This window comes from Papio anubis, chromosome 10, assembly GCF_008728515.1.
Source record: "Papio anubis isolate 15944 chromosome 10, Panubis1.0, whole genome shotgun sequence".
Taxonomy (NCBI): Eukaryota; Metazoa; Chordata; class Mammalia; order Primates; family Cercopithecidae; genus Papio; species Papio anubis.
In genome coordinates this window covers 115351052-115372574 of record NC_044985.1, presented here as the reverse complement: position 1 = coordinate 115372574, position 21523 = coordinate 115351052, and the positions used below count along the sequence as shown (strand labels likewise).

The following is a 21523-nucleotide window of genomic DNA, read 5'->3' as shown; positions in this document are numbered from 1 at the left end:
TCAGCCTCCCAAGTAGCTGGGACTACAGGCGCATGCCACCATGCCTGGCTAAATTTTTTTGTATTTTTAGTAGAGATGAGGTTTCACCATGTTGGCCAGGCTAGTCTCGAATTCCTGACCTCAAGTGATCTGCCCTCCTTGGCCTCCCAAAGTGCTGGGATTACAAGCGTGAGCCAACCCCCCCAGCCCTCTGGTCCTACATCTCACCTCATCTCCCATCATCAGCTTCACTCCGATTTACCTTTTGTTCCTTTGAATCCAACACCTCAATTTCCTTCCCACCCAAGAGCCTTTGAACTTGCCTGGTTAATGTTCATCTCTCAACTTGTCGAGGAACTGGCCTCTGATTCAGACGTGGCTCCTCAGAGAGACCTTTCTTGACCCAGAGAAAGTGTGATCTAAAGCAGGTGCTGCCAGCCACAGTCAGATTCTCTGTTGTATCATTCTGTGGTAGGATGTTTAATGTCACTGCATTAAATTTTGGTTGCTTTTTGCCTGCTCATCTGCAGGCCTGATCTCCATGAGGGCAGGGGTGTCTGCTTCGTTTTGCTTTACCATCAGCACCCAGAACAGCATCTGGCACATAGTAGGCCTTCAATGAGGATCTGCTGAATGGATGACTGTTACAGGGCATTTGAAGAGGTGGGAGGGGCCCACAGGTGCCCCAAGTAGGGGAGACGCGGCTTCGTGGAGGCAGGTCAGCTTTCTTAGAAAGCCAACTCTGAGAGGGAGAGTGCCAGGGAGGAGGTTCATCAGGGAGTGCTCCTGGGGTCAGCATCTCTGGGGGAAGGCAGCAGGAGGGGCAGAGGGAGAACTTGGAATGCCCTGCTGACCCCAAGGGGAGCTCTGGAGCAGGGATGGTCTTTTATTATTATTATTATTTTATTATTATTTTTAAATTTGAGACAGAGCCTCACTCTGTCGCCCAGGCTGGAGTGCGGTGGTACAATTTCGGCTGACTACACCCTCTGCCTCCTGGGTTCAAGTGATTCTCCTGCTTTAGCCTCCCAAGTAGCTGGGATTACAGGCACACACCACCACGCCCAGCTAATTTTGTATTGTTAGTAGAGACGGGGTTTCTCTATGTTGGTCAGGCTGGTCTCAAACTCCTGACCTCAGATGATCTGCCCTCCTCAGCCTCCCAAAGTGCTGGGATTACAGGCGTGAGCCACCGCACCCAGTGGGTCTTGTATTATTGTCCTGAGTTCGGGCAAGGGGGCTGGACCTTTCCACCTGCCTCGTCACTCATCAGGATGCCACTGCTCACCAGTCATTGAGTGAACCCAAGAAAGGGAGATGTGGGCTTTTGAGAGGCATTTCCTCTGGTTGAGGCCGTCTCTGGCGGGATCTGACAGCGGAGGGCCATATTGTCTGAGGCCAGCAGCCCTGCAGTTCTGTGGGGCATCTGGGCAGCCCAGCAAGCTGCCCACCACGTGGCATTCAGACAGGAGGGCAGGATTCAGACAAGCTGGAAGAGAGCACAGGGCGTGTAGGGACCCCAGCAGAGACTGGAAGGGGAGTAGGCGTGGCCTGACTCCAGGGTGCGGACAAACCCAGGTGGGCCAAGGCAGAAGTTCCCTCCCCTGGCTCTCCAAGGGCAGAGTGAGACAAATCATGGGCACGATGTGGACTCTAGGAGGCCACAAACATGCCCTTGACTTTTGTTCTTATATATTGTTTTAATGTTGATCAGTGTCAGATTTTCATCTGTCAGTTGGTACGTTTCACCTTAGGTAGACGGCCCTGCTACATTTTCTTCAAGAGCAAATGTTCTTCAGCTGAAAATAGGCAGGCAAACTTCCAGTGCTGGCAGGATTGAGCATCTCTGGAAGCGTTTCCGGAAGTGTTCTGTGGTCTTGGTCTTTGATGGGAAAGTACTGGGCAGTGTCCCCTAATATCTAGTGGACCTCTCTGAGGACGCCCTGGATGTCCAGCCTGCGTGGAGTGGCGGGTCAGAGAAATCCCAGGAACTGGCCACTAGATGGACCTTGAGCAAGGGAAGAGGTGGACGGTACCCAGGAAGGAGGCTGGCTTGGCGTCCTGGACTTGCCATCCTGGCCAGCTTCATGAGCGTATGACCTGTGCAGTCACATGGGTCCCATCCTTAGTTTGATGGTCTCTTGACATTGTCTTGAAATCCTTTTTTTTTTTTTTTTTTTTGAGACAGAGTCTTACTCTGTCGCCCAGGCTGGAGTGCAGTGGCATGATGTTGGCTCACTGCAATCTCCGCGTCTAGGTTTAAAGCAATTCTCCTGCCTCAGCCTCCCAAGTAGCTGGTATTACAGGCATGCACCACCACACTTGGCTAATTTTTATATTTTTAGTAGAGACTGGATGTCACCATGTTGGCCAGGCTGGTCTCGAACTCCTGACCTCATGTGATCCGTCCACCTCGGCCTCCCAAAGTGCTGGGATTACAGGCATAAGCCACTACACCTAGCCTCTTCATAATTTTTTTTTTTTTTGACAGAGTCTCCTTCTGTCGCCCAGGCTGGAGTGCAGTGGTACAATCTCAACTCACTGCATCTTCTGCCACCTGGGTTCATGCAATTCTCCCTGCCTCAGCCTCCCAAGTAGCTGGGATTACAAGCACCAGCCACCATGCCTTGGTAATTTTTGTATTTTTAGTAGAGACAGGGTTTCGACACGTTGGCCAGGCTGGTCTTGAACTCCAGGACTCAAGTGATCTGCCTGCCTTGGCCTCCCAAAGTGCTGGGATTACAGATGTGAGCCACCGTGCCCAGCCTCCTCTTAATTTTTTAACAAAGGGCCTCAAATTTTCAGTTTGCACTGGGCTCCACAAATTACGTAGCTGGGCCTGGTCAGCAGCTCTGGTTCCTGGGGCCGAGGACTGTTTTCTGAGGGATTGTCTGGGAGAGACTGGGGAACCTAGGTGGGACGTGGGCTCGGGTGCATCCTTGGACGAGTCCCGTAGTCCCTGAGCATCAATGTCCTTGTGCATGAAACAGGGATCATGGTGCCTGCTCCACCCAGAGAGGAGAGGACATAGATCTGAGGCTTTTCCCAACTGCAGTAGGTGCTCTGGTAGTGGAGAGTCTGCAGATCTGGCAGTGGAGAGTCCCTGCCCTGGAAGCCAGGCTGGAGCCGCTCTTTCAGAGATACCAGAAGCCTCCCGCACGCAGAGCCTCTGGTCAGGCTGTCAGAAGGCAGTCGCTGACTGTTGAGGAGCGATGCTGCGGTTTACACGGATGGGCAGATGCCTCCCTGGGCCAGACAGACAAAGCATGCCCTGGCTTTCGGGCAGGGAGTTGGTTTGGATGTCAGTGCTTGGCCTGTTGGGCTGGGGGAGGTGGTGGCTCCCTGGAGACAGATCGTGAGGGGCCTGAATGTCACCCTGTAGTGACAGAGTGCCCAGGGGAGAAGCCTGGGAGAAGCCTGGGTGGATGGCATCACTGGGTCTGAGACCCAGTCCCTGCGCCCCACGTCTTGAGCCACTGCCACTGGCAGGCCTGGGCTAGCTCTCAGACCCGAATTTAGGTCTCTGCTTTATCTTTGCACACCTAATGGTCCTTCTGCTCCTGTCGCATCTTGTTGCTCTTACGCCCCAGGTTGGAACCTTATCCTCTCTCCTCTATGGCTGATGCCGCCTGCCTCAGTTTACCCTTGTATTGTCACTTTCACTCGTGCATTCACCCTCAGTCGACAGGGCTGGGGCCTGTTTCCCACACCATCCCTCCATCGTTTTGGAACAAGTGGCCACGCATTTTATTCTAGCATTGCGGCCCAGAGGTTATGTAGCCCATCAGCTCACAGGGCGCCGGGAACAGGGGTCCAGGTGCTCGATGTCAGGGGTTCTGGGTGCTAGAGGCACCTGGCAGCTCCCAAGGATCAGTGCTTGTCCTCAGTCCCATGAGAAGGCCGTGCTGAGCGCCTACTGTGCGCCGAGGGCGGCGCTGTGGGCCGGGCTGCTGCGCACAGAGGCCCCTTTCTTCAGGGAGTTTACTCAGGAGCGCGTTTATAAATAGGACAAAGCCTGGCGGGCCAGGGGCCTCCCAGGCAGAAGTAGGGAGAAGGTCGGGCGTCCTCCTGCAGGGTGCCGCCCCGCCCCGCCCGGGCCCGCGGCCTCCCGGGGCTGAAAGGGCCTCTGTGTCCCGGCCCCCGCCTGCCCCGGGCCAGGAGTGCATTTCCTCAGCTGCGCCAGACCCTGGAGGCTCCGCAGCCCCTCTGGGGACAGACACAAATAGTTCCCGGCCCAGCTGCCCGGCCAGTTGCCTTGGGAACCAAACTCAATTGCCTGACGTCACTGGGCCGTCGCGTAGCAACCGGCTCAGGCTCTCCCTCCCCGCCCAGGCGCTGAGGTCACGGTAGCCATGGAGACGGCGGGGCAGGGCCGGCTGGGCCGGGCGGGGCTGGGCTGGGGGCTGGGGGCTGGGGCTGGGGGTGCTCGGCCTGTCTCACAGGCCCTGCCGGCCGTCCGCGCCCTTGGTCCCGCCTCGGAGCCCCGGCCCCGGCTCCGGCCCCGGCACGGGAGCTGCTCTTCCCTCGCGGAAGCGGTGTCGCCTGGCCCGCGGCAGCGCAGACGCCCTGCCTTGCCCTCGGGCTGGCCGGGCCGCCTGTGGCCGGAGAAAGCCCCATTGTGGCCTGAGTGCGCCCCGCAGCCAGTCGGGATTTCTCTCGCAGAGAGAGGCCTTTGTTCGCCTCACCCCATCTGACTGCCCCGTGCTCTGTCCCAGCCTCATTTGCTCCCCAAGCCCCAACCTGGGTTCCTGCTCTGGCAACAAGAAGCAGGTGGCAGCAAGGGGCGTTTTCGCGCCCCTCCCCCTAATCACCCAGGAAATCTCTGAGCTTGGCCACCTGCCCTGGGGGAGGAGACGCGAGGCCTGCGCACTCCACTCTGCTTGCCCTGGTTGCCCTCCCCACTCCTGTGCTCCCCCTGGCGTTTGTGCTGTGTGACATCCCTCTCCTCCACCGCTGCCTGGGGTTGGGGGCAGTCAGGCCAGGCCAGGCCACCCCTGGGTGAGGGCTTTGGGGCCAGAGGGATCTGCACTGACCACCTCCAAGTTTCTGGGCGGGCCCTGTTCTTAGGCTGTTCCCACCGCAGCAGAATATAAAGTGCTGAAGCCAGAACCCAGAACAGGACACAAGGCTCATAACCTGCGCAGGGGCCACCGGCAATCGGCCACCATGCCCCTGCCCTGCTGTGCCTCGACTTACCCATCTGCTGCTGGGGTAATCCCAACCATCTCTTACTGAAGGACCCTGCGCACCTTGTTCAAGTTCAGTGTGGTGAGCCCATTGGTGGGAGGTGTTTTTCCTCCCTGAAGACTGTATTTTGAAAAGTACTAATAAAATACAGGAGGTGAGTAGCCAAAGCAGAATTTTAGGTGAATTCTATTTCCTCATTGATTAACATTTAAAATTCAGAGATGCAAAGGAATATAATCCGTGGGGTTGGGGGGATGAATATTGAAAGATCTGAGTGCCTTGCTCTTTCCAAAGCATGTGTTTAAAGGAAGGTTCTGGTTGTGTGCAGGGCATACACAGGCGAGTTTGTGTGTCGTGGGTGTGCACACCCCGGTCCCAGAACCTAGGAGTGGGCTCTGTGTGGCCTTAGGCAAACATCGGACCCCATCTGGAGTCCTGGCCTATTTTTCTGGGAAAGGCAACTATTATCTGCTGGAGAATCTTCCGATATAGGAGGGATGGGGTTAGGACAGTGCCCCTTGCAGTGGGGGACTTAGGGGAGCCACAGGCGACAGGCTGCTTTGGGTCCCTGCTTCCCCTTTCTGGGAGCAGCCTGCTCTGACAGGGTCCAGGCTGGGCCAACCAGGGTCCTTCCTCCTAGGATTGATCAGATCCAACAAGGGAAACCGAGACTTTTCCTCTCTGGTTTTTCAAGGACGAGCCTGTGGGCCTGGAGTCTCCAGGAGCCACTGTCCCTGCAAGGAGCAGAAGCCTGGTGGAGAGGAAGAAGCTCCATGGGAGGTGGAGGACACAAGTGATGGGAACAGAGTACTGGCAGCACTGAGTTCCTACCCAGCATCCTCACAGCCAGTTCCTCTTAGCCCTTCCTGACCTAGCCCATTAATCCGGTTTGCGCGTAAGCTACTGCATGCTGGGTTTCTGTCACTTTCAATTAAGAGGTTCCTCACCAATACACAGATCATGTGGAAAATCCCAGTAAAGGAAAACTGACATTTGTCACATGCCCACTGTTAAATGCTGTTTTTGAAAAATATGCATTATTGCCTGGCTCAGTGGCTCACGCCTGTAATCCCAACACTTTGGGGGGCCGAGGCAGGCGGATCACCTGAGGTCAGGAGTTCAAGACCAGCCTGGCCAACATGGTGAAACTCCATCTCTACAAAAATACAAAAATCAGCTGGGCATGATGGCCGGTACCTGTAATCCCAGCTACTCGGGAGGCTGAGGTGGGAGAATTGCCCGAACCTGGGAGGTGGAGATTGCAGTGAGCCGAGATGGCACCACTGCACTTCAGCCTGGGTGACAGAATGAGACTCTGTCTCAAAAAAAAAAAAAAAAAAAAAAAAAGGCATTATTGACCACAGCATCTCTGTGAGGCAAATGGAAGAACCACTTTGCAGATGAGGAAACAGGTTTGGAGACACTAAGGGCCACAGAGTCCACTTGTGCAGGACTCCACAGGGTGGGGCAGCGTGCTTCTAGGCACAGGGTCAGTGGGCCCTGCCTGCTCTGAGACCCCTCAGTCAGACTCTACCCATGAAGACCTTTGCTCTGCGTCTGGGTCCTTCCTGGAGGACTCTGGGCTTTCTGAGGTCTGAGTCTTGGAGCACTGTTACGTTGCTGTGCTGTTCAGCTCTGGCAGTCACTTCAGTTGGAGGGTCTATGCCCCTCTGTCCTTGTGTCCTTTTTTCCCCTTTCTTTAAAAAATGTTTAAAAATTATGTTTTACTTTATTATTATTATTATTGTTATTTTGAGACAGGGTCTCGCTCTGTCACCCAGGCTGGAGTGTAGTTACATGATCATTTCTCACTATAGCCTCAACCTCCTGGGCCCAAGTGATCCTCCCATCTCAGCCTCTTGAGTAGCTAGGATTACAGGCATGTGCTGCCACACCTGGCTTTTCTTTTTTTTTTTTTTTTAGTTTTGTAGAGATGGTGTCCTGCTATGTTGCCCAGGCTGGTCTCGAACTCTTGGGCTCAAACCATCTTCCTACCTTGGCCTCAAAGTGCTGGGTTTACAGGTTGAGCCATGGCGCTCTTGGGCCCCCATAGTGTGGGCTGGTGGTGCCTTCCCTCCAGCAGAGGGCGCAGTCCGTGTCCTTAGGGGCTCTGGAAGCTCAAGATCAAGTCAGTCTAGGAAATAGGGCTACCTCTTAGCCAGGGGGAGGTCTTTCATTTCAATAGTTAAATACGTACTTAAGTACTTCATTTACCTCTACACTTTATCACATCCTCCTTGGGGGAGTGTCCTATGTGTGATCCCTTTGTTTTAGAGACACTCTTTTCCCTGATAGAAGCTATACCTCACCCAGCCAAACCTATAACCTGGACGACAGTCGCATAGAAATTTTAACCCATTAGCTACGGGCCCACAGACTAAACAGAAATATTGTCCTACATTCCTGCCAGCAGAGATGTATTGACAAAATTAAAAAAAAAAAAATTATCCTTACAAAGCAAGTACAAACACTGACAAAGATTTGGTTTCTTTACCATTCTCGAAGTTGCCCCAAATGTTTAACTTTTAAAAAAGAGAGACATAAAAAAAAAACTTTGAAGTTTTTCTATGTTTTGAATTCCCCCCCCATCCCCACCGCAACACATCTCAGATGGGAGAAATTAGCAGCCTATGGTAATATCTTGGTTTCCCCAGAATGCAGGCCCTGAGCCAGGGTTTGGTGCACAGGATGTCTATTTGGGATCACGCCCTGTGAAGAGGAGCAGAATGAAGACAGTGGGAAAGGGAGAGGTTGATCCTGTAGTGCAGGCTCAACAACAGCCCAGCCAGCCCCGCGGGAGCTCTGGAGCTACGGTTATCCCAAGCTGGGTCAGGATAGTCAGACCTCAGACCCCTGCACAGACCAGTGTGGGGATTGGGCCACCCGGGACCTCACCACCTTGGGTGAGGTGCTCTCTGCAGAAGCTGAGGCTGAAGGCTGTCCAACGACAGTACTCCCAGAGGCTGGAGGAGCAAGGCCTTCTTTGAGGGGGTCAGGACAGTCCAACCTTGGGGTGGAGGCCGGGTAGGCCGGGTCGGCCTGGTAGACACCCTTCTGATGTCTGCCAGGACTTGTTGGTGCCCTCCCCTTAGTCCATCCCCTACTGGGCTCAGGTGTTAGGACATTGTGCCTGCCCTGCTGGCTCCTGGTCCAGCCTGCATGCCTATTGGCTGGTGCAGACCTCAGCTTACTTGGCCAATGTCTCCTGGCAGAACACACCGAAAAGATGGCTATTGATCCTAGAGAAATGCTGATCGTTGTCAAGCGTTAACCCTAACATATAAACAGAAGGCGCCAAGAACCAGGCTCCCTGATATGTTGAGTGAGGAAATGCCAGGCTTTGTAGGGATGAATTTGTGGCTTTGTTATACCTCACTTCTCAACACAGAAGAGGATCCTACACACAGCCATCTTTTTATTCTACTGCTCATTCTTTATCCCCTCCTTCTGTCTCTAGTAACTGCTTCTCCTCAATAGTTAATAGTGCTCCCCCTTACTCAGTTTTCATCCGTTGAACGCAGTGGACCACGTGGGGCCTTTATAGGGGAGGAGAAAGTATTCCCTACCCTCTTAGGTTCAGTAGCTGGGTCTGCAAAATAATTGGACAAATGACAGATTAACAGGAGAAAAGGACTGGGTGCGGTGGCTCACGCCTGGAATCCCAGCACTTTGGGAGGCCAAGGCAGGCCAATCACTTGACGTCAGAAGTTCAAGACCAGCCTGCCAGACATGGTGAAACTCCATCTCTATTAAAAATACAAAAATTAGCCAGGTATAGTGGTACATGCCTGGAATCCCAGCTTGAACTTGGGAGGTGGAGGTTGCAGTGAACCGAGATTGTGCCATTGCACTCCAGACTGGGCAACAGAGTGAGACTCTGTCTCAAAACAACAGAAACAAAAACAAACAAACAAAAACAAAACACAGAAAAGACATACACGTTTTATTTGATGTTAAAAGTTTTGTTTTTGTTTTTCAAATCGAGTGGACCCCTAAACCAGAATAGGTGCAGCGTGACTCCTTAATGTTAAAAGTGTTACCTGGCATGGAGGAGGTGGTGGTGCTTCATAGAAGAGAAACCCCAGCAGACTTGATGGCTTTATACCATACTAACAAAGGATGATAAATTTGTAGAGAAGTGATAAGGCAAAGGAAAGTGGCTTCTGGACTTTTTAAGGGTGGTAAGCTGTGGGAAGGTAAACATATGGGGGACACTATGGTAGACAGGGCTATTTAATAAGACTTGTCTGTGTAGATGCTTCTCGGTTCCATCTCTCTCCAGTGATAAGGCCGTTCTCCCCTTCCTGGTATGGGCAAGGTAAGGGGGCTTCATAAAGAAATGTACATTCTGTATTTCAGGCAGAAAGGGAAAGGGCAGAAAGCTCATCCTGTCTGCTTTTTCTCAATTGCCTTCAGCTCAAATAATCCTTATGCCAAAGTGGCATATTTTGGGGGTGATCCCCATGCCTTCAAGCCCAGGTCCCCTTGATGGGCCGGGTCACCCCGCTTGCCGACTGCTCCTGTGTTTTGTTTTGGGAACTGCTTCCTCTTCTTCTCTTGTCTCTGGGCTTTTTCTTTCTCACTCTACAATGTCTCCCTCAGCCATCCATCCTGAGCTGGAGCGTACCCTTTCTTTCTGTACTGGACACCCCGGCCCTGAGCATGCAGCCCTGACAGCCTCCCCAGGTATGATAGTACTTGGATCCCTGGGGGTCCCCATGTGTTGCCAGGTGGGTTTGCCAACACAACTGTTTACCCCACAGCAAGGAGGGGAGGATCAAGAAGAGCTAGCAGGGAGGGTCCATCCAGCAGACACTGGACTGAGTGGGTTTCAAGGCAGCACAGAGTGAGTCGGCCAGGGGTGGGGCCCTGGAGACTCAAAGCAACCAATGTGGCGTGGTTGTCACAGCCCCCTGGGGGACTGGGAACTTGGCCCTGCAGAATGCAATGCAAGGCAGAGCTGTGTGGTTCCAGTGGGACTTCATAACTTTTCCCTGTTCTGGGCATGAGCTATGTCCTTGTTGGGTAGCAGTGACCTCTAGGTGTCAATACGAGCCCCTCATAAACACTTTGATGGGAAAAAGTGTGCTAGCTTGCCACTTTTCTTTTTCTTTTGAGATGGAGTTTCACTGTTGTTGTCCAGGCTGGAGTGCAATGGCGTGATCTTGGCTCACTGCAACATCCGCTTCCCGGGTTCAAGCGATTCTCCTGCCTCAGCCTCCCGAGTAGCTGGGATTACAGGTTCCCACCACCACACCTGGCTAATTTTTTTGTATTTTTAATAGAGACAGGGTTTCACCATGTTGGCCAGGCTGGTCTCAAACTCCTGATCTCAGGTGATCCACTGTCCTCAGCCTCCCAAAGTGCTGGGATTACAGCACCGTGCCTGGCTGAAACTCAACATTTCTTTTTTTTTTTTTTTTTGAGACTGAGTCTGGCTCTGTCGCCCAGGCTGGAGTGCAGTGGCGCGATCTCGGCTCACTGCAAGCTCCGCCTCCCGGGTTCACGCCATTCTCCTGCCTCAGCCTCCCGAGTAGCTGGGACCACAGGCGCCCGCCACTTTGCTCGGCTAGTTTTTTGTATTTTTTAGTAGAGACGGGGTTTCACCGTGTTAGCCAGGATGGTCTCGATCTCCTGACCTCGTGATCCACCCGTCTCGGCCTCCCAAAGTGCTGGGATTACAGGCTTGAGCCACCGCGCCCGGCGAAACTCAACATTTCTAAAAGCAAACATGGCTGGGACAGTGGCTCATGCCTGTAACCCAGCACTTTGGGAGGCCAAGGCAGGAGGATTGCTTGAGCCCAGGAGTTTGAGACCAGCCTGGGCAACGTAGCGAGAAAAAATTGTAAAAACAAAAACAAGGCCGGGAGCGGTGGCTCACGCCTGTAATCCCAGCACTTTGGGAGGCCGAGGTGGGCGGATCACAAGGTCAGGAGATCAAGACCACGGTGAAACCCCGTCTCTACTAAAAATACAAAAAATTAGCTGGGCGCGGTGGCGTCTGTAGTCCCAGCTACTCAGGAGGCTGAGGCAGGAGAATGGCGTGAACCCAGGAGGCGGAGCTTGCAGTGAGCCAAGATCGCGCCACTGCACTGCAGCCTGGGCGACAGAGCGAGACTCCGTCTCAAAAAATAATAATAAAAAACAAACAAACAAACAAACAAAAAAACAACAAAAGCAAACAAAAAAACAAACACATGATCTAGTCCTTTCCCACCAGCCTCCACTAACCCTTTCCTCATGTCCCACCATCTGTCAGGGACACCTCAAGTCTCCTAACTGCCCAGGCTCAAGCCACCCAGAAATCATGACGGTTATTTTCCTGGCCCCTCAATCCAGCTGGTCACCTGCGATGTCTCCTTTCCCTTTGCTTTGCCACCCCTCCCTGCCAGCCTGAGTGCCACAGGTCTGGACTGTCTCTTCATAGAGCAGCCCCCACCCCCATCACCCTTTTGCACAAGGGTGGCACCATCGCCATGCTGCCAGGCCTTTGCCCTTCTCTCTCCAACAGCAAAGACTCAGCTCAGGTAACTGCCAGTGTGCAGCTGCCGCATCCCCATGTTCACTCCCCTTGTAATGAAGTCATGAATGCCCTGGCACACAGCTGCGCAGGCCCGTCTGCAGTAATCATCAGGACGACTGTGACCACATAGCACTCGACTACGTGCCAGGCACTGTTCTAGGCACTTGACACATTAACTAATTTAATCCTCACAACAGTCCTGTGGGAAGGTACTATTATCACTTTGTAGGTGAGAAAACTGAGCACGGGAAGTTGAAGGTGACACAGTTTGTGGGAAGGAGAGTCAGGATTCAAGACAGCTGGACCCAAAGGACATACTTGCTACCACTCTGCTGGCTGTGGGCCCAGCATCCCTTCCCCTGGGAAGGCCCCAATTCTGGTCTGACCCTGGCCCCAGGCCAGGTGATGAGAGATTTCATTCCTGTGGCCTCAGTGATTGGTTCAGGGGAGGGCACAGGCACCAAGCCAGGCCCGGCAGCGTCCTCCCCCAATTCTCCTGCCAGAGCCAGTGGGAACAAGCTTCTCTTTTCTCGGAAGGTGACTGAGCCTCCTGACCACGGAGGGGGCCAGCCCCGGGGAGCCGAGTCGGAACGGCAGAGCCCTGAGGACCAGGGTGAGCCCTGGCCCTGGCCCGGCCCAGCCCACACCCGGCCGTTGTGCTGGTTGACTCATCTCTTTGCTTAATCTGGTTTGAGTTAGGTTTCTGTTCCGTCTGACGGCTGGTTCACCCTTGTGGTCTCAGGGTCTAGCAGTGCCTGGTACATAGTGGATGTACAAAAAATTTTTGTTGAGGCCGGGCACGGTGGCTCACGCCTGTAATCCCAGCATTTTGGGAGACTGAGGAGGGAGGATTGCCTGAGGTCAGGAGTTCGAGACCAGTGTGGCCAACATGTTGAAACCCCAACTGTACTAAAAATACAAAAATTAGCTGCGCATGGTGGTGTGTGCCTGTAATCCCAGCTACTCAGGAGGCTGAGACAGGAGAATTGCTTGAACCCAGGAGGCGGAGGTTGCAGCGAGTCGAGATTGCGCCACTGCATTCCAGCCTGGGTGACAGAGCAAGACTCCATCTAAAAAAAAATTTTTTTTATTGAAAGCATGAGTGAGCCGGGCGCGGTGGCTCAAGCCTGTAATCCCAGCACTTTGGGAGGCCGAGACGGGCGAATCACGAGGTCAGGAGATCGAGACCATCCTGGCTAACACAGTGAAACCCCGTCTCTACTAAAAATACAAAAAAAAATTAGCCGGGCGTGGTGGCGGCGCCTGTAGTCCCAGCTACTCGGGAGGCTGAGGCAGGAGAATGGCGTAAACCCGGGAGGCGGAGCTTGCAGTGAGCCGAGATTGTGCCACTGCACTCCAGCCTGGGCGACAGAGCGAGACTCTGCCTCAAAAAAAAAAAAAAAAAAAGAAAGCATGAGTGAGACCGGGCATGGTGGCTCATGCCTGTAATCCCAGCACTTTGGGAGTCTGAGGCGGGCAGATCACCTGAGGTCAGGGATATGAGACCAGCCTTGCCAATATGGCAAAACCCGTCTCTCCTAAAATACAAAAATTAGCCGGGCATGGTGGTGCATGCCTGTAATCCCAGCTACTTGGGAGGCTGAGGCAGGAGAATCACTTGAACCAGGAGGCAGAGATTGCAGTGAGCCGAGATTGCACCATTGCACTCCAGCCTGGGTGACAGAGTGAGAATACATCTCAAAAAAAAAAAAAAAAAAAAAGAAAGAAAGCATGAATGAGCACATTTTGAGGTCACCCTGGCAACTAGATTGCCCTCTGCAGTGGGCCCTAGTTGCTCACAACCACCCCCCAGCACCCCCACCATGCCTGCCTCGGCTTTTGTTCTTATTACGTCTGTCTAGGAGGCATCCTCCTTCTCTCTTTTAGGGACTGGTTTAATTGGTTCTTTGAGAATCCCCTGATTACTGGGATCTAAATCTACAATCTCACTCCTCTGAATTAGTTGCTTTCATGACGTGGGGACAGTTCCCGTTGCACCTACAGAAAGTGGCAGCTCCTGGGCCGGGCAAGGTGGCTCATGCCCATAATCCCAGCACTTTGAGAGACCAAGGGGGGCGGATCACCTGAGGTTAAGAGTTCAAGACCAGCCTGGCCAATATGGGGAAACCCCATCTCTACTAAAAAATACAAAACCTTAGCTGGGCATGGTACTGGGCACCTGTAATCCCAGCTACTCAGGAGGCTGAGGCAGAAGAATTGCTTGAACCTGGGAGATGTAGGCTGCAGTGAGCTGAGATGGTGTCCCACTGCACTCCAGCCTGGGTGACAGAGTGAGACTCCATCCAAAAAAAGAAAAAAAGAAAGTGGCAGCTCCTGGAGGAAGCAGGTATGCACACCGGGCTCATCTTTGTATCCACCTTGGGGCCTGGCATCACCCTTCCTCATGTGAGCCTTCTGCAGCGCGGGGCGGGGCTGGTGACATGGGTCCCTGATGCATGCCAGGTGTGCTGTGGTGGACAGTGAGCACATATACCCTAAAGCAGGCAGTTTTGCTGCCTGGGGTCCTGAAGAAATGAGGGCCCTAGATTTTCCCAGAGAAGCAGAAATCCAGATTTTAACGCAAAATCTTTTTTTTTTTGAGATGGAGTCTTGCTCTTGTCACCCAGGCTGGAGTGCAGTGGTGTGATCTTGGTTCACTGCAACCTCTGCCTCCCAGGTTCAAGCAATTCTCCTGTCTCAGCCTCCTGAGTAGTTGGGATTACAGGCCTGCACCACTGTGTCCAGTTAATTTTTTTGTATTTTTAGTAGAGACCAGGTTTCACCACGTTGGCCAGGCTGGTCTCGAACTCCTGAGCTCAAGTGATCCACCCACTTCGGCCTCCCAAAGTGCAGATATGAGCCACTCCACCCGGCTGTAAGATCTATTTTTTAAATGCTAGCGATTAGTTTACAATTGGAGAAGCACTATGTAGGTCAAACAACCCATCAGTTGGCTGGCTGCGGCCCCAGGGCTCCCATTTGGAGACTCTGCTGGGAACCAGGAAGGACGAGTGAACCATCCGTGGCCAAGGCCGCACATGAAAGCGTGCGGGTGAGAGCTGCTGAGGGCACTCGGCTAAGGGCGGGGCCGGAGCGGACATCCAGCTGGGGCATCACTCGCCAGGTCACACCACCGGGTGCTGCACAGGGTCTAGCCAGAGGGTGGGCTAACGGCTTCCGAAGCAGATGGCTGCGCCATCGCTGCACTCAAGGCTGGGCCTTGCTAATGCTTTCCCAGATGCATATCTTCACAGACAAGAGTAACCACCATGTAAAGAGACCTGGATCTAAGGTGAGCAACTCATCCTAGTTTTCCTGGGGTTTTCCAGTTTTAAATATGAAAGTCCTACAACCCAGAAACCCCCTTAGTCCGAGGCAAACCGGGACAGTCGGTTTGCTTAGACTCCTGCTCCCTCTGCACCCCCAGCTCATTGGAGGATAATGATAATGGCAGCCACCATGTGTGGGCTTATCAAGTGCCAGACACCATGCGTTATGGCCTGCATCGCTTCCCTTCTGTCTTATAACAGCATCACGGTATGGATTTATTCTCTCCTTTCTACAGCTAAGTAGGCTGAGAGTGACGTGATTCGCCCAGGGCAAGTGCTGGTGCTGGGGTTTGAACCCACATGGCTTGACTCAGCACTGTCAATGGTACAGCCTCTTGTGCCTCTCAGCCTGAGCCTGCTGGGCCAGCCTAGGCCCCAGGGAAGGCTCCTCAGGAGCTTACCTGGGTGGAGGTTCAGTAGGGATGGGTTTTTGCAGGTCTGAGATACCCCCTACCACACTGCCTCCAGCTCTGCCCAGGCTCTTCTGTGTCTGCACATTTGCCCCCAACCCCTGAATGGGACAGCCTGAGAAACCCTCAGGAGACATTGTTTCCACCACACCCTAAGCCCTCCTGTCCTGTCACTGTTTTGTTGCTCACTGCATCCCAAGGGAGGAGGCTGGTGCTTAGAAATAAACGCTCGCTGGTGATTTATTGCATGGGCTGGGGGAACCGTCCAGAGCAAGAATGGGCAAGGGAGCAGGGTGTGAGGGTCCCAGGGATCTCTGGAGGCCACTGAACCAGGCCTTCGGGGGTCCCTGTGCAGGGATCTAATCATAGTTGGGGTCAGCCTGGAACCGGCGTGGGGTGAGGTGGCTGGTCAGGTAGCGCACGGCCGAGCGGATGCCCTCCACCGTCCTCTGCTCCACTGTCTCCAGCACATGGGTGAGGGTGCGCAGGGCTGAGCCAGTCCCTGACATCAGCCCGGAGGAGAAGGCTGAGCTGACGCTTCCCAGCAGGCTGGGGACCGAGCGCAATCTGGGCCCCGAGCTGTGCAGCAGATCTGCCACGGTGCTGTGGCCGGAGTCCAGGAAGCCTGTGGCTATGGCCATGCCCATGGTGGTCTCGGACCACACCAGGATGTCTGCCAGGGAGCTGATGGAGCCCTCGCCCCTGCCCAGCAGACTGGTCATGGAGCACATGTAGCCATTCTCCTCACTGGCCATGTACAGGCTGGGGTCCAGGGGCCTCCTCCCCAGGGCCACCTCGTGGGGGCCAGGCGATGGGGACACACTGCCTGCTGGAGGTGGAGGGAAGAACCAAGCCTGCAGGTCTCCTAAGCCATCCACCACATTTGCCCCCATTGCCACTGGGGACTCATCAGATGGCAAAGCTTCAGCTTCAGGGTATGGGGCCTTTGGATGCTCAGCTTTCTCCTCAGCAGCCTTGGTGGTGCTGGCAGCCTGAGGGCCATGCTGGCCATTGACACCTGCGGTGACGTGGTCAGCATCACTCCTGACGGGCTGAGCCTCCGTGTGCTGGGGGAACTGTGGCTCAGCACTGGGGGCCAAGGGGGCTGACTCCGGCTCTCTCTCAGGAACACTCGCCATTTGTGACGTCTTGTCCTTACCCAGGAGGTGACTTGGGAAAACCACTAGACTCTGACTTGTCCTTGTGTCTTGAACCTGCCTGTCCCACGTTGGATTCTCAAGGCTCATAGATGTTTGCAGGGGACTTGGGTTTTGGCTGGGAAGCAGAGGTGTGATTTTTCTGGGTGTCTTCTGGCCGTGTTCTGGAACAACTGCACCCTTGTCTTTGTCTCCAGATGTTGACATGGCCTCGGGGGTGGCCGTCTTGAGGGAGGCCTGATCTATATCCTGCTGGTCGGTGGATGCGGCAGAGCTGCTCACCGCCAAGACATCTGTTGTGAGTGGGACCTGACCTTGGGGCCCTCCTGCTGGGCTGTCCTTAGACACGCTGTCAGCCACGCTGCCCAGGGGGGACCCGGGAGTGCCATGTGTGGGGCTGCTGGTGGAGCCGGCCTCTCCCGAGGGCTCTCCTGGGGTCATCTATGCCCTTTGCTATTTGTGGCAGTTGGAGGGAGTGGCTGCAACCCAGCTGGGCTGAGTTGTCCAAGTGGCGAGGTCACAAGGGACTGTGGCCACTGGTGATGTCACAGGTACCCGTAGAGCAAGGGTCTTGAGCTTCTGGAGCAGCCTTCCAAGTGGGCTAAGTCTATGGGACAGTTTGTTGCCAACTTTGCCGGTACATAGGGAAACAATGACAAATGTTTTGGAAAGGGCTGGAGGCATGTATACAGGGGCAAGTACAGCCACAGGGCCACAGGAGTGAGAGTTGTGACTTTGACAAATGAGAAGGGATGCAGATGTTGATTTAGAACAGTGTTTATAAGGGACCCCTCCCGGCACCTCTCTGTCTATACTGGTGTCTCAAGACCCCAATTTAGGCTGGGCATGGTGGCTCACTCCTGTAATCCCAGCACTCTGGGAGGCTGAGGTCGGGGAATCACCTGAGGTCAGGAGTTTGATATACCTACTTGTGCTTAGCTAGGCACGGTGGCTCACGCTGTAATAACAGCACTTTGGGAGGCTGAGGCGGGCGGATCATCTGAGGTCAGGAGTTCCAGACTAGCCTGACCACATGGAGAAACCCCGTCTCTACTAACAATACAAAATTAGCTGGGCGTGGTGGTGTGTGCCTGTAATCCCAGCTACTTGGGAGGCTGAGGCAGGAGAATCGCTTGAACCCGGGAAGCAGAGGTTGTGGTGAGCCGAGATCGCACCATTGCACTCCAGCCTGGGCAATAAGGGCGAAACTCCATCTCAAAAAAACCACAAAAACCTATGTTAAGAAGATGGTTGGAGAGGAAGACTCAGTCTGGTGTGTGTGTGCTTCTCCAGGGGTTATCGGTTAACATTTAGTGACAGCTTATGGGCGGGAAAAGGTGCGTAGCATCCTTCCCATCATCCGTCAACTCTGGGTAGGTACCGTTCTACTAGTATACCAGTTTACACACAGGCACGCTGAGCCTCACAGAGAATAAGTGACTTACTCAAAGCCACACTACTAATAAGAGCTGAATCTGGGATTTGAACCCTGTCTGGCTTCAATACTAAGCTTTCCAGCACTCTCTCTTACCCAGGAGGCATATTAAAAATGTTCAATGAGGGGCTGGGCATGGTGGCTCATACCTGTAACCCAGAACTTTGGAAGGCCAAGGTGGGAGGATTGCTCGAGCCCAGGAGTTCAAGACCAGCCTGGGCAAAGTAGTATGACCCTGTCTGTACAAAAAATAAAACAAAAATTAGCTGGGCATGGTGGTGCATACCTGTAGTCCCAGCTACCGGGAAGGCTGAGACCCAGGAGGAGGATTTCTTGAGCTCAAGAGTTCAAGGCTACAGTGGGCTATGATCACATCATTGCATCCCAGCCCAGGTGACGGAGCGAGATCCTGTGCCTTAAAAAAGAAAAAAGACATATCTAATGACTGGCATGGTAATGATGCTGGCTGATGCAGACAGAGGCCTCCCATTAGAACCGGTTCCACCACACCAGCAGGTGACAGCTGCTGCCAGCGCTGAGCTGTACCATCAGCAGCATGGTCATACGTGTATGGAAAATTCCCCTCCCTGAAACTCTCTGCCCTTGTCCTCTCTCCTGCTGCCTCTCCTGGCTGGCTCCCTCCCTCCTCCACTGCTCTGGGATCAAGCCTTCCCTTCCCACTCCTTTTACTGACTCAGCCCAGCCGGCCTCCACCTTAACCCTCTGAGGCTGGCTGTACTTCTGACACCAGGCTCCTCGCTCACTGAGTGTTTATTTTCACCGCAGATACCCTGCCGCCACCTCAGAGGTCACAGGGCAAACCCAGGCTTGTTGGAGTGTGAGGGGCCAATGAGTACAGCCTGTAGCTTGTGAAGGAGTCCTGGAGAGAATGGTGGCTGCCCATCCCAGATGACCTTCTTCCTTAGTGTCAGACAATTGCTAAATAGAAATTATAGGAGGCCACTGCTTCGGATGAGGCTCCTGCACCAGGCCCCAGCAGACTGGACTAAACGTCAAGATGGGGTCACTCACACTGAGGTTCCAAATCACCGGGAGACAGAGATGATTGCCAGTTTCCCAAATGGGCCAGTTTCTTTTTTTGAGATAGAGTCTTGCTCTGTTGCCTAGGTTGGAGTGCAGTGGCGTAATCTCGGCCCACTGCAACCTCTGCCTCCCAGGTTCAAGCTATTCTCGTGCCTCAGCTCAGGCTGGTCTCGAACTCCTGGCCTCAGGTGATCCACCCATCTCAGCCTCCCAAAGTGCTGGGATTACAGATGTGAGCCATCTCGCCGGGTATTTTTTTGAGACAGCATCTTGCTCTGTGGCCTTGGCTGGCGTTCAGTGTGTGATCGCAACTCTGAGCTGAAACAATTCTCTTACTTCAGCCTCCCAAGTAGCTGGGAATACAGGCACACTCTAGCACACCTGGTTAATTTTGTTTTTACTTTTTGTAAAGATGGAATTTCACCATGTTGCCCAGGCTGGTCCTGAATTCCTGGGCTCAAGGAATCTGCCCGCCTCAGCCTCCCAAAGTGGTGACATTACAGAAACAGGCCAGTTTCAATCTTCAAGTGGCATGATAATGAAGTTCCCTCTGTTTTATTTTGTTTTTTTTCTTCTGTCTTGAACTCCTGGGCTCAATCACTCCTCCAACCTCAGCCTCCTGAGTAGCTGGGACTACAGGTACACGCCGACACGTCCAGCTATTTTAAAAATTCTTTGTAGAGATGGGGCTTCGCCATGTTACCCAACTTGGTTTCTAACTCCTGGGCTCAAGTGAACCTCTCACCTCCCAGAGTGCTGGGATTACAGGTGTGAGCCACTGCACCTAGCCTGGTTTTTGTTTTTTAGTTTCTGCTTTTTTCCACCCTCTTCCTGTCTGTAAAGCCAACTTTTACTGCTTGATTCATTGGAACCCTTATTCTATTTTAGGAAATCAAGTGTTGCCTGATTCTAGAATCACAAAGCCAACTGACAGCTTTGAAGTAAACTTGTTGTAATTTTGTCTTTTGACACTTAGTGTCAGGACTCTGATTTTATTGAGAACCGCTATGTCTTAGCTAAAAGAACACACTTCCCAGCCTCCTTTGCAGGTAGGTAAGAACATGTGACCATGTTCTGGCCATTGAGAAGTAAGCAGAAAGTATTGAGTGGAACTTCAGAAAGAATCCTTCAAAGTGTTTAACATCTTTTTGATCTTCTCCCTATCAGGAATGTGAAGGCTGGAGCAACAGCAACCCTCTTGGTCCAGCAACCCTCTTGGTAATCTTGAGGGTGGAAGGTACACACTAAGAGGGTGGACCCAGCAAGGATGGAAGGACCCTGGGTCCCATGGTTGGAGCTGTCTGGCAGCCACCAGACCAGACTATCGCCAACCTCTGGAATTCCTTTATGTGAGGGAAAATAACACTATATGTGCCCAAATGATTATTTTTGGTTTTCTATTACATGCAGCTACTCGTAATCCTAATGCAATTCTAACAGTTACAAGATCCCTGTCAAGTGGTTGGTCTGTGTTTGAATATTTCTCAGTCCTAAACAATCAAGAGTAGCATAAGGCACTGAGTGCCAGTAGGCCTGATGCTGGGCAGGGGTTATTTCCCCATTTTTCAGATGAGGAAACTGAGGCTTAGAGAAACCAAGCACATAGCAAGGTCAGTGGCATCCGTCTGACTCCAAAGCCCCACACCCCACACTGCTCCCTGCTTTTAGTTAGAAAGTTCTCCCTGCTCCCTATCTTCACCCAGGAAATAAAAACCTATATATTTAAGGTATATGACTTCATTTTTTTTTGAGGTGGAGTCTCACTCTGTCACCCAGGCTGGAGTGCAGTGGCACGATCTCAGCTCACTGCAACCTCTGGCCTCCAGGTTTAAGCGATTCTTCTGTCTCAGCCTCCCAAGTAGCCAAGATTACAGGTGCTTGTCACTGCGCCTGGCCAATTTTTGTATTTTTAGTAGAGACGGGGTTTCACCATCTTGGCCAGGCTGGTCTTGAACACCTGACCTGTGATCCACCTGCCTCGGCCTCCCAAAGTGCTAGGGTTACAGATGTGAGCCACTGTACCTGGCTGACTTAATGTTTTGATGTACGTTAGACTGTGAAATAATCACTACAATCAAGCTAATTAACATATCCATCACCTCACATCATTTCCATCTCCCTCCCTCCTTCCCCTCTTCCTTCCTTCCTTCCTTCCTCCCCCCCTTCCTTCTTTCCTTCCTCCTTCCTTCCTCCCTGCCTCCCTCCCTCTTTCTTTTCTTTTTTCTTTCCCTTCCTTTCCCTTCCCTTCCCTTCACTTCTCTTCTTTTCTTTCTGTTTCTTTCCTCTTCCCCCTCTCTCTTTTTTCTTTTTTTTCTTTCAACAGGGTCTTACTCTGTTGCCCAGGCTGGAGTGCAGTGGTACAATCATAGCTCACTTCAGCCTTGACCTCCTGGGCTCAAGGGATCCTCCCACCTCAGCCTCCTGAGTAGTTGGGACTACAGGTGTGTGCATCATGGCTG

General features: G+C 53.0%; 1 protein-coding gene and 1 long non-coding RNA gene across 3 annotated transcripts; one reads left to right on the top strand and one right to left on the bottom strand.

The window, feature by feature from the left end:
- The first annotated feature begins 4393 nt into the window (after positions 1 to 4393).
- Positions 4394 to 20447, top strand: LOC103876593. 2 transcript variants are annotated; one of them, XR_002516304.1, is made up of 3 exons: positions 4394 to 5320; positions 19953 to 20113; positions 20232 to 20447. It is a non-coding gene; the product is annotated as an uncharacterized LOC103876593 (long non-coding RNA). The 2 variants fall into 2 exon arrangements; XR_004176652.1 differs by lacking the exon at positions 4394 to 5320 and adding an exon at positions 17736 to 17958.
- TEX44 (testis expressed 44) lies at positions 15644 to 17063 on the bottom strand. Its single transcript, XM_003908076.5, has one exon. It carries the CDS (start codon positions 17024 to 17026, stop codon positions 15788 to 15790), a length of 1239 nt encoding a protein of 412 aa, XP_003908125.2. The 5' UTR covers positions 17027 to 17063; the 3' UTR covers positions 15644 to 15787.
- Positions 20448 to 21523: the final 1076 nt, after the last annotated feature.

Bases quoted from the DNA above. Each gene is read 5' to 3' on its own strand.
- TEX44 (XM_003908076.5), bottom strand. From the start codon at position 17,026: ATGACCCCAGGAGAGCCCTCGGGAGAGGCCGGCTCCACCAGCAGCCCC.